This window comes from Egretta garzetta, unplaced genomic scaffold, assembly GCF_000687185.1.
Source record: "Egretta garzetta isolate BGI_Z169 unplaced genomic scaffold, ASM68718v1 scaffold561, whole genome shotgun sequence".
Classification (NCBI taxonomy): domain Eukaryota; kingdom Metazoa; phylum Chordata; class Aves; order Pelecaniformes; family Ardeidae; genus Egretta; species Egretta garzetta.
Genome location: NW_009258760.1, coordinates 1020080 through 1033098, shown reverse-complemented (window position 1 = coordinate 1033098; position 13019 = coordinate 1020080). Strand labels below are relative to the sequence as shown.

General features: G+C 39.9%; 1 protein-coding gene across 2 annotated transcripts; it reads right to left on the bottom strand.

The window, feature by feature from the left end:
• Window positions 1-260: 260 nt before the first annotated feature.
• Window positions 261-9180, bottom strand: LOC104135634 (calmodulin-1). Of its 2 annotated transcripts, none has more exons than XM_009649306.2 (5): window positions 9086-9180; window positions 3783-3926; window positions 3602-3708; window positions 2577-2712; window positions 261-1162 (listed from the first exon to the last, which is right to left on the bottom strand). In XM_009649306.2, the coding sequence occupies exons 2-5, from the start codon at window positions 3850-3852 to the stop codon at window positions 1134-1136; spliced, it is 342 nt and encodes a 113-aa protein (XP_009647601.1). In that variant the 5' UTR covers window positions 3853-3926; window positions 9086-9180; the 3' UTR covers window positions 261-1133. The 2 variants fall into 2 exon arrangements, with proteins under 2 accessions (XP_009647601.1, XP_035744908.1); XM_035889015.1 differs by lacking the exon at window positions 9086-9180 and adding an exon at window positions 8619-8705.
• Between the last annotated feature and the right edge of the window lie 3839 nt (window positions 9181-13019).

The following is a 13019-nucleotide window of genomic DNA, read 5'->3' as shown; positions in this document are numbered from 1 at the left end:
CTACGGTAAGTTTATTGAAGCACCAAGCTCCACACAAGACTGTAAAATACATTTTAAACTACTAGTAAGAAAGCTTCTTCAAGTCAACAATACTATTAAGGGCCAGAGTTTAAGGACTAAGTTTTCACCTTCCAAGCTATTTTAAGACAGCCAATCCATTGCATAAGCAAACCAAACTGCTACATACTGAAACACATAGAGCAGCAACTGTATTGAACAATTCCTGTAAATAATTCAAGGATACATTGAAACAGTATGGGTAAATTGTAATTTTTTATTGGAAAACAAATATACAACTTGGAATGGATTTGAGGCAAATCGTGCCATAAGCAGATTTTTTTGAAAATAAGTGGCTAAACAAAGTTTAAAAAGCATAGTAACAAGAGGAGAAAATGTTTTCTGGTACAGGACCAGCAGTACAAAAAAAACTTGTGTACGAGTACCTGGATAAATCACCCGTTTTGCATTAGTGCAACTTAAGTTTCATATTGTTGACTGTCAATCGTCCACAACGTTAAGACTCCACATTTCAACAACATGTTACAGGTATGGCCACAAACAAGTTACTGTGAAGTAAGCTAGGAGAATCATTTTTACAGTGCATTAGCCACATGTATATATACTATTCACATGGGTTTATCCTGCAGTTAGCTGCAAGAGTCCTTATCCTCCATCACAGAAAGCGGAATAAACTCCTTTATGTACTGGAGAACTAGAGTCAGCATGTCACTTTAACTAAGGAATTGCTAATGCATGGTAAACCCTAGCTTACTTTACGTAACTTGTTACACTAGTCATACCTAAGTCTCCTAAAGAAAGCTACTTTTTTTTTTTTAAACAGACAACCCAGATGTTCCCTCGGTTAACCAACTCCATCTAACTTTAGATGTGCAGAAGGGCTTAAATATCCAGAGTAAGCCACATGCAACATTTGTTACTTAGATCAATTTTCCAAAAATCAGAACAGTGACAGTAAGATAAAGGAGAAAAACATGGAGGAATGGCCTTCTAATTACTATACATGCATATTCTTTTGACAGTAAGGGAAAAACCTTTTACAGATAAGTTACAAACAGAGAAAAGGCAAATAAACAATTTTGTACAAGAAATTTAACACATTCTGTACAACGTCTTCACTTCGCTGTCATCATTTGTACAAACTCTGTAAAAGGAAAGAGTTGCATAAGAGTTATTCAGAGAAAAATCTGAATTGCAAGATCTGAGAAGCGACCTGCCTTACTACTGCTGAACAGTTTCAAAACTATGTTTTCAGTTACATTCAGAAAAAGCATCTTCAAGACAGTCCCCTTTTCCAATCACACCTGAAAACCTATTTTTAATGGCAAAAGGCCACTCCTTTCATCAAAAATTTGGTCTCTCAGTGAACTGGGGATCAGCCTTACTTCCAAAATAGATCACTACAGGATCCTCGTGTCCACCTACTTAGGGACAAGATATCCAAGAATGACCAAGAGATCAGCAGAAATTCTGCTGAAGTGATGATTAGTAGGTCTACAAGCAAGACATTGTGTTGGTTTGAATTTTTTTCAAAGCAGAATAGCTCAAGTCTTACTATTTTGCCCAACCTTGCTTTAGGCAACTGAATCATTGCTTATTCACAGCACACCGTTAGATACCACAAAATAGGATTCTTCACTGATCTTGCTGAAACGTAGTTTCAGGTACAGTAACAAAAAGAAACAAGGAACCTAACAGGAGTTAACTGGTTGCTCAAGTTTCAAAGAGCAACTGGAAACAAGAGGGATGCCCACCTCCTCTAGTGCCAGCCTCTAAACAGTCTATTCATAAGTACAGTTACGGAGCAGCAGCCTTGTTCATAAAAACCCCTTTTCACTCAGAGGTGATTGCTCATCCTGCAGCCACAACCAAAAAGGCCTTAAAGGGAAGCCACACCCACACATCAGAAACAGTAAGGGTATTATCTGAAAATACCCTAGCTCTTTTCTATAAGAGGTTCGGAAAGTTAAAATGAAAGCACACTTAGTGCTTCTGAGCTGCAAGCAACTGTCTTAACAGAACTCCTCCTGCTTGCACAGTTTTGTTTAAGTTTCAATGCCAGGAAGAAAGGAGGAAATAAAAATAAGCTACTGCTGCAGCTGATGTGTGAAGTTATTTAAGATGTTTTCTGTAAGAACTTGACACTTCTGTGTATTTTAGAGGCTTTTGCCCTTTCATTAGTAATTTTAAAAGCGTTAATAAAAATGAATGACTTGCTACAGTCAGATCAGTCATTAGTGAACAGAACAGTACGTGAACATCTCTGCTAGCTTCCTTATTCTAGTGGTCACTAGACATCATTAGAGTTAGAAATTTATTTCTTACACTGTACAGTTGAATAGTGATTTTTTTGCCTTTGGCACAAAGGCAGCAATAGCCCACTCAAACCTATGTAGAAGTACAGGATGTACATATGAATAGACATTAGCTTAAAGGAACACTAACTGTTGAGAATATCTCACCTGAACATTGCCCTATCTAAACTCAGCATGGCTACTGACATCCACACAGTCACCAGCATAAAAGTGCTACACAAGAATCAGTTAACAACTCCTTACCTTCATAGTTTACTTGACCATCACCATCAATGTCTGCTTCCCTAATCATTTCATCAACTTCTTCATCTGTTAGCTTCTCCCCAAGATTTGTCATCACATGACGGAGTTCTGCAGCGCTAATGTAACCATTACCATCCTGGCAGGGGAAAATAAGGAAGACTGGAATATACTTGTCTCAGGCCTAGTGACAGTATCGCAGAGCAAGTTGAACTTTAAGAAGTTCACATAGCTTTAACCACTAGCAGTGGCACAAGGCAAGTGAGTTGTAAACGTATTTTCAGTATTGTCTGGGATCTTAGCCTTAAAAATTGATTTTAAAAACAACTTATCCAATATAGTCTACTTTGGCTATCCTATCCCCGAGACATTTTTTAATCACTGACAAAGCAATCGGCACCTTTTGCAACCTTTTTAGGTGACAGATGCTTATTCAGTTGTGTGACTGTCTGGTTTAAGTGTCTATTTCTTAGAACAGAAGCTACCTGTCTCATTCACCTGTTTCACAGGAGTCCAGCACAAAGCCACAAGGCATTCAGAGACCACTTTTACATACTCTGTACTAGCTGGGACACTGGATATCGAAGTACTGGTGTATATACAAACTCTGGACTGACTTTTTCCTCCCCACATCCTGAGGTACTTATCATATATCTTCTGTTTAAAAATCACCTTATTTAACTAAGAAGCTGAGTATCTTTACTCATTTAGCAATTTACTTAGTAAAGAGTAAGGGAAATATTTAAAAGATTACAGTTTCAAACATTTAAGCAATTTCCCTGCCAGCCATGTACAAGTATACCATCATAGCAAGAGGTAGCTTAATAGTATCATCCACTACTATCACAGTGACTCATTTGACTTTCAGGTACAGTACCATAGTAGACTGAACTTTAGGGTTGACTAGTTAAACTAGAGGTTCTAGATGACAGGACTGCAGATACCCCCCCAGTTCAGTGAGGAAGCTCATTAGAAGTCAGACTGAGTTTTCCTAACAGAAGTATTTGTTAAGGTAAACATTTTAGTACCTTGTCAAACACACGGAACGCTTCTCTAATTTCTTCTTCACTATCTGTATCTTTCATTTTTCTTGCCATCATTGTCAGAAACTCTGGGAAGTCAATTGTGCCATTGCCTGCAAGATAGTTACTTTATTAGAAAAAACATGTTTTAGGCATATTATTAAATTACTTATTAGAAGAATCTTACCATCAGCATCTACTTCATTGATCATATCCTGTAGCTCTGCTTCTGTGGGGTTCTGACCAAGCGATCTCATCACTGTCCCCAACTCCTTTGTAGTTATAGTACCATCACCGTCCTTGTCAAATAGCGAAAAAGCTTCTTTGAATTCTGTACAACAAAAGAGGAGTTAATCCCTTCAGCTTTGAAATGTTAAGTTTACTTAATCATGTAAGAATCCATTACTGCTCATTGTTCTAAGTTACAAAGCTTGATTTCATTCTCTGAAGCAAATTTCAGTATACTGCTCCGTCTGCTGTAATTGTAATGCCCACACAAAAGCACCAGCATCTGGAAAACAACCCATCAGTCCACCAATCAGCCACATTTTTGACCTAAATAAGATGAAAGGTCATCCATTTCAGAAGCACTCAGTAGTTTGTTACTCTCCATCTTGAACATGGATCCCTAATACCCTAATTGCCTGAAAGGAATCTGCAACTAGAATGATCTACATCCTTAGTAGGAACTGTTTCTCTCATGAGAAAATAATATGAAATTACTTTGAGAAAGCTGAGAAGTGGTACTCAAAATACAAACGCTACAGATTAATAGCACTTCTATTACTAATAGAGACAAGTCAATGGAAAAAGGTATAATCAGAGCAAACTAAAAATAGTTTCTCGTTATAACCCACTTCCGCTGGACATGCAAACCTGAACAGTATAAGCTTCATGAAGCTGCAGTACCTAGCACCATAGGTCTTAACATGTGGCCATACCAAGCTAAAAGGAACCTCCCCCAGCTTGCTCTCCCACTGGACTTCTGCAGTTCTTCAGTCTATGCATACACACACCTCCAGTCAGTCGTTCAAGGACAAAAGTCACTGGAGTCTTAATTTCTGAGAAACTGCTTAGAAAATGGCTTTGGCCATACTGTATTCTGAAACAGCCTTCACAGAACTCATCAGAAACAGCTGTAAAACTTCTTAGCTGTGTTTCAATGCTACCTCTTAACCCCCTACAATGGCTGTATTGTAGCCAGCAATATTAACACAAGCATAACATGTTTAATTGTCCAGTCCAAAAGCAGAGTTGGTTTTAATCCATGCCATCTGTTTGTCTTTGGCCACAGACCTTAAACTAGCTCACTGGACTGTGGCAGCTCATACACAAATTACAATTAAACATGAAAAATTCATCTATTCCTTTGTGTAGTTCAGATCCTTTTATAGCTTTCAAGGCCCGAGATCAAGCCTTTGGAGAACTCATTAGCTCAAGGGTACTCCTGCATCAGAAATACTTCCAAGAATCAATTTTTCAACATTTCCAAGCAGCCAGCTTTCCAGATGGTGGGTTTCCCAGACCAGAATTAGTCACAGTAAAAGTTGTGTTTTCACACAAACTGCATAAAGTCTTACTTCATCCATTTCATACTCAAACACTCGAGGTGAGTACAAGCTGGCAAGTGTTAAAAATGCAACTACGAAAATAGGCTTTTTGTAGTTCATGAATACAGCTACAATACCAGTCACAGTTGAGTCCCATCCAGGAAAAAACCACTCTTCTACATCTAACAGTTTGAAGCGTTCCAAAAGCCAACTCCCCTTGTTTAACACATACAAGTCAGAGCGAGGCTACCACAGGACCAGACGAAACAGTTTCAAGGCAGTATTTTATAACCACAAAGAAGAAACAGGCCTACCCAAAAGGGCAGCTATAACCTGGACCTACAGTAACTTCCAAACAGTTACTCTGGGGCTGGTTTCAATTGGCTCGAAGGCAACAAACAGCTTTAATACGAGTAAGATTTTACACCAGGGAAGAAAAGGCTTTAGGGTTAAGCCTAGTAGAGAAGTTCATAGTCTATAATGGAAGGACCTCAAAAGGGGAACATTTAATCTTCACCAGGAGTCAGGTACTCAGTGTTATTCAAAATGTTTAAGCTGTTAACCACTTCATCCTTAGCTTGAAGGTCAACTGTCACTAAATCAAACATGAAGCAGACTTCACAGTACTGCAATGACCCTGCTTAGAAAAAGTCGTACTTAATTTTTACCCAAAATTCAAAGACTTATTTTCTACAACATAGCCCATTCAGTGGTATATTCTGAACACTTGAACCACTCAGAAGACAGCTCTTTACCTTTCTTTCACTCAAAGATGCTGTAGGCTAAGAAACAACCAAGCTATAAAATGATAACCATACAGAAAGTAAAGCAAGTTAAACACCAGCAGCATATTTGTTTGAAATGCTGAACAAAGTTAGATTAAGACACCTTTTTAACCACTTCTAGGAAGCATCTCTGGTAATTGGAGTGAAGGAATAACAACCTGTGCAGATACAGTTTAGACTAGAACAAGAACAACCTCACATAGCTTTGGAGGATTTGCAGCAACGGCCAGCGAAGGCAGGTATGAAATTCAGTGAGCAACTCAACCTCAGTTCTGGCCTCCTGCAACATTAAGAGCACAACACACACCTCCCACACTTAAGAAACACCTTATTACTCCAGGTAGCATGTAAAGCAAATCCTCCCTCTATTCAACACTCCTCCATATCAAACTGCAAGTGAAAATTCTCTTGTATGCTAGTTAAGGCTAACTGGTCAGAAACCCGAGGACAGTGCCAGCAGAACCACTCCTCTTCAGGCCAGCCTACAAGATTTCAACTTTCTTTCCTTTAGAGAAGTGCACTGCATTAAGAGAAAAGGCTACTTCCAGGCCCCATGAAAGAAAGGCTAGCCCAACAGAATGCAAACTCTAACACCCTAGCTCAAAATGTTCTATTTAACAATAGCTTCTGAGGCATCTCTGCATCACGTCACCTTCCCAGATGAAGTGGCCATCTTCAGTGACCTAATATGTTCAGTGAACCAGAACTACCATTCCTACTCTCACACAGTTTAGCCAGCTATGTCTGGAACTCTTATAGGAGAAGGTCAATTGTTCTTTTCAGCTACCAGGAGCACAACACTTAAACATGACTATTTCTACTATGAAATAAATTCTAAATAACTCTTGTGGTCAGATCCCCAACAGAGAACCACAGCTCACTAACAGCACAAGGCATAATGAACACCATACATAGGCCTACTCTTTCAGAAAGCCCATTTAAACCTCTGAGTTCTAGTGTAAGGAAGTATAGCTTGCGAGAGCAGTTGCTTTGGGACAAAAGCATCTTTAGATTGCCCCCCCAACCACCCACATCAAATAGTCCTGACCTATATACCTTTTTTAATATAACACTTAACCAAAGGGGTACCCATTCGACTCTGCAACTTCAAAAGTTACTGAATGAAGCTGCAACTAGCATTCACATTCTGTACTACTCAGCTTTCAAAAATCAGTCTTTTATTTGAACAAAACCTGGGAAGTCTCTCATCCCTACCTATAATGTAGAGGCTTCAGTCCTATAGACCAATGAGTTCCAATGGAAATAAGAACATCTGGAATCATTAACAACTGTATTCTGGTGCTTTACAGCAGAGATGTAAATTTTCTTTTAAAGCCTGCGAGAAGTGGCTGCTTTAACTCCCTTTGGGTCCTGTTTAAGAAAGGGAATGTTGCCTCTACCTTGTAGTACCATTTTCTTAAGCCCACCTTCAAATCAAAAGCTAGGTATCTTCAGATAAGCTGAAATGGAATGGTAGGGGGCTTTAGAACCACATAGTAAAACACGTAAACCATACCTGTAAGTTTTCCCATGCAAGACACTGGCCTTCAACAGCAAAAATAAGCAGTCAGCTGCAACCCTTCCTAAGAAGTATTAGGGATGACTCCCTAACAGGCCAGCAATGGGCTCATGCCTTCACATCAGAAGTTTACCTGCATACACATTTGCTTCATAAAATACTGCAGCTGAACTGAACATGGCAGTCCATTTTACACTGGATACTAAGTTATACTTTTATTCTTTCCACACAGATGAAAACTCTATTCCAGTACAACAAGCTTATTAATACTCAACTTTGGCTCCAAGAACTGTACTATCATTACTGAATAGCCAACATTTGCACTAATCATGAGGTAGCATTAATAAGCTTCCTGCTTATATTCCATAATCAGCTACATCAACTAATAAAGCTTCTACAGTTAAGAACTGGAACAATGACCACTGTTGAAAAGACAGCAGTGACAACAGATAAAGCCTGCTCCAACTAAACTGATCAGAAAACCCTTAAGATATGTAGACCACTTCCAGAAAAATATTTTTTGAGTTGAACTAGATTTGTCTTGTGCTTCGTCATAAGACAGTACCATGGCAACAAGTAAATAGACTAAGGACTTTCCACAAAACCATAATTAAGTCTCCTATGAGTTAAAGCAAGCTTCTGAAGCTACAGAACAATGTTCTTACACTTCAAATTTGGCAATTACAGTAAAAACAAACTAGCCCATTATGACACATCTGTTTAATACTGGTGTCTTCAAGAGCTATACCATAGTTAAATAGCAATACCTCTTAGAGGCTGTTACTTGTATGCTTGACCTGGTACTACTAGATTAGCAGAACCCTAACATCCTCTAAAATCATTTCACATGGCAGTTATGCACACTGAGACTTTAGTATTAACACCATATGCTTGTCAGATCAAAAACGCTAAAGTTTTTGAACTTCCATGGCAAGGCTGAATTTTGCATTGCCAGCTTTAAGTCACATCAATTTTTGAAGTTGAAATCAATCTTCAGAGAGCAGTGACAGATACTAGTCTGTGCAGCCTGCATGAGTAGGAGACATGGTCATTAGAAGTTTTAGCCACTAGTACACAGCTGTCAGTGCACAGAAACCATTCTAAGGGGGCCCAATACCAAGACATTGGATACGCTTATTTCTTTAAGCATTTCAGAGCAAGTGCCAGACCATCAGAACAGCACACTTGTGTCCAAGTACACAATGCAGTTCCAAATATGGAGTATCAAGAGCTGTCATCATGAAGCCAGTCTTTGCTGTCATCAAAACCAGCCACTCTGAAACATCTCTGCTGACAGGAGACTGCAAAGTAAATTATTTTTGCCTTCTGTTAAAAGAGCCCTCCAGATTCCAAGTCTTCGGGAAAAAAAAAAAAAAAAACAGAGTCCCAAGTCTACTAGCTAATAAGGCTGTTAATATTGTCCAACTATTCTAGATGACAAAACTTTAGACTCATTGTATCCATGATGCTTTTACAGTAAATAAGCCTTTAAAAACTTAGGTGACAAATTAAAACATTCCACAATACTTCTTTAGAATCTAAGAAAGCTAAATATCTTGTGTAACACAGACTGTCACTGGATTAAGAGATGTGCCAGGTCAAGTAGGAGTAGCAAGACAGCACGTAGAAACCTCACCTGCAATCTGCTCTTCTGTCAGTTGATCAGCCTGCAATAAAAGAGAATATCGTTACAGTTGTAGCAAAAGCTCAAGGCATAATAAGACACAGACTTGTAGAGGCCTTCAGGACTTATCTGTAGCATTCCAAAATACCCTAACACAGCTCAAAAGTCATCAGGATTGCTTGCCAAGTAAGAACTGGCAACCTGGCCTTATTTCCTGACCCTGCAATATCTGGTATCTGTAGCAGTCAATTACCCAAGCAACACTAGCAAACTCAAGGTACACAGGTCCCTCTAGACTGGTTTTATAACCCATTAACACAGTGGAGCACTGGTAGTAATACTTTCATAAACTAGCATCAGCTTTAACACTAAACACCTTAGGGCTAAGTAACACAGCAGTAACCCCCAAATCTCAACTTCAAGGCAGACTAGTCTCTTCTGTAAGTTACAATGCTGCAATTAGAAAACCATACTGTTCTCTAGGATTAAATCATCCCTTGATTAACATGAAGCTTTTCATGTCCAAGACCTGGCTGTAAAAGAGAGTCCATTTAATCAGTACTAGCAGCTTCAGCCCAACCTGGTAATTTCAAAGCATTTGTCGCATGGCTGTCTAGACTTCTTTCAAACTTGTCTACAGACTCAAGTAGCATCAGGTAGTTTACAGGGCCACTAGAGAAGGGTTCAGTGGTGCAAGAGAATTTCTGTATGAGCAGGGCAAGCCCCAGTTTATACCTCATTCTGCTCTATGACTGAACAGTTTTGAATCAACTGGATTTGACAGCAATAAAGAAAACCCCAGTCTTTGAGGCCAAACCCAAAATGGACTTCACTCTTGAAAGACCACAAAAGTGTTTGATGACTGCAGAAATACATTCCCTAGGTTTTCAAGTCAGCCGATTCTTCAAATTCTGGGTAGCTTCAGTTGAGTTGCAGTAACAAGGCCATACATTTCCATCAAGGAAGCACTTCAAGGAAGCTCCTCGAGCTCTTTATTACCCCACAGTACTCCACCAAATAATAAAAAAACCCACAACTTTAAAATACAGAAGATATAAACTCACTGCCTAAGTTCAACATGGCTTTTTTAGTTTTGTTCCTGTTGTGATCATTTCAGCAACAACCTTTTTATAATTACTGCAATATTGACAGTTAGAAACATTTTGACATTAGCCATGCCCACAAACATGTCTCCACATTAGCCATCTGCCAATTTAATACTTTAAAAGTGTATATACACCACATGTCAATTTTTATTTACTAACTTCAATTTGAATTACATTTCTATATTGCATACAAACTTAGAAATTACCAGCTTCTGGTTATCCTTCCTGTAACAGAAGTGAAATTCACTGCTCAAACAACCATGCAAGACCTAAACTGCTTACGAAAAACAAGCATACAATACAGCACCAGCCCAAGATAAAGGCCACGATCAGCGATTTCTCAGACTGCCTGTAGCTCACCTACTCTCAAAGAATCAAGACCACACTGCTGAGCAACTTCTAGAAGAGCAGCCAATAGGTATTTGCAGCTAGACTCCACTCATTCCAATTTCAGCAGCTGTACAAAGTGTTCCCATGCAGGTTCAACTTTTTGGTTTTTTTTTTAAAAAAAGATAGTCTGGGGTGGCAGCAACACTGCTGAGAACATCACAAAATCAACATTAGGCTTTGCGATAGAAGCATTCTTCTGGTCACTTAACAGAAGCCTAACAGATTTTTGCTTGTCTGGAGTATATCATTAACACAGACAGACTCACACCTTTACACGCTATTTACACTTCTATTGCTCAAGAGAAGAGAACAATGTGGTACATTTCTGTAGGATATTTATATCCACAGAAAGCTGTAGATCAGATTTAAGTAGCAAGAACCTAGTTTATTTAGGTCAATACTTATGGGTTACCAAGTTGAGTCACATACTGTTTTATATAAACAGTTTTATATAAAGACATGACATTAAGCAGCGTTTAAGCTGTTAAGTGTTCCCAAACTCTTCCTCTCTAACTCCTCCAGCAACTTCAAACATCCTATAACCACTAACCATAAATTTGGATAAGCTTTGTCAGTACCTCTAAGAGGTACAGTGTTTGAGAAGAGCACGAAGCTCGTTAGAAGCCACAGGTATATGGCAGTTGAGAGATAAGCTAGGAGATGGGGCAAGGTTGAACAAACACCACCTGTGCTCTGCAGTGCTAGGCTCTGCAGGGACTGCTGCGCCACAGCAGTGAGAGGCGGAGCCAGCCCTGCTGCCAGATCACTCCCTCCCCCGCCACTCAGGTGGAGGGCTACCAGCCCAGACCCACACATTACAGGCCACTGCTGCCTTCCCAGAGGGACCCTCGGGAGTTCTCTGTCCAGAATGTGAGCTAGATCCTCGCACGCCATACATGTGACAGCAGGCATGCCTTCAGTAACACAACCCAGCTTCAGAAACAAACAGTTAAATTACAATTGTAACGTGCCCACGCTGAAGTTTTGACATGGTCCTTACTATGGCGGAGATCCACCCAAAAACCTCCTTGGATGAAGTCAGGGAACCCATCGCAGCTTTGACACGGCATTCTCCGACTCATATTACAGCACTTTCATTTTCACTGCGATAGCTCCCGTCCCCCAGCCTCCAGATTATGCCGAGAGGCCTGACAAAGAATCTAATCTTCCTAGGAAAGAAGGGGAGCTGTTGTGTGTGCAGCAGCTTCACCAGCACTTGCAGCCTCTAGAGGTAGTGTTTCATTACAGCCATAGCTGCTATGCAGTAATCGGTTTGGAAGATCCTCAACAGAGCTGACTAACACTGCCCGACTCAGCTATTAGCAAATCACAGAACAGGTGACACTGCTCCCCTCCAAAATCTGGCATTTTGGTATACTTCACAGGTGTTAGATCTGAACGGACAGTTCTGCTCTGGCAAGATTAACTGAAGAACAAGAACTAGACGGACTAGCATGTAAGGGCTAAAATTACACTTACAGTATGTTAGCTTACTTTGGGGGCAAAGCATTCTGCTTTATCTAGCACGTACAGTATTGGACAACATATATTCATGGGTTTAGCCAGTCTGGTCTGTCAGGATGAACTATAACCACATTCAAAGTGTCACTGTGCCTCCTGGACACACCCATTTTTATAGAGACCTTGCTTGAAGATACTCCATTTTTGGTTCGGTACAGACGATGACTAAAAGCAGAAAGAGTCTTTTGCTCCTAGTTTCACTGCTTTTTTTCCTTTATACGTGGTTTGCTGTATATGTTCACAATTCAAGCAAGGGAACAAATTCAGGCTTCCATTCACCTAATCTCTTTGCCCAGAGCGAGCACTTAAAAAAAACCTTAAGTACCCATCGTTCACATTAGACATGGCGAGTTGATAGCGATCTGATTCCTTAAAAGCATGTAATGAATGAAAAGGCAATTCCACTATAACGCATCTTCTCTTAATGCAGAGACAGTACTAAGTGGTCATTGGTGTTGCTTTTGCATCAGAACTGTTCCTTTTTGTACGTGTTTCGGTATCCACTTGTTTTAATTAAAAAAAAAAAGCTAAACCGAATTTATAACAATTCTCCGATTCCACAAAGCATGTTCTATTTCGACAGTTGATTAAAAACCTAAACAAACGTATGGCTAGAAAAAATAAATTGTGCTTGATCAAGAAAATGCAGGACTTTCCACCGCAATGACCAAAAGGGGAAGCCAAAACTGTTTAAAAAAGAAAATCCCTCGTTCAATAGAGCCACCGACAGCGAGGCGTTATCATGAAATCGGCAGGGCAGAGCAGAGCAGCTCCAACGCGAGCTGACAACAGGTCTAGCAAGGAGGGAGATGGTGCAGTGAGGCAGCCTGCCCCTCATCATCATGCTGCTCAGAAGCTGCAGGGCTCCGCATTGCATTATTACCAGGCGCAACACACCTCGCTAGCGAGCCAGACATCTTAAGCGCTCG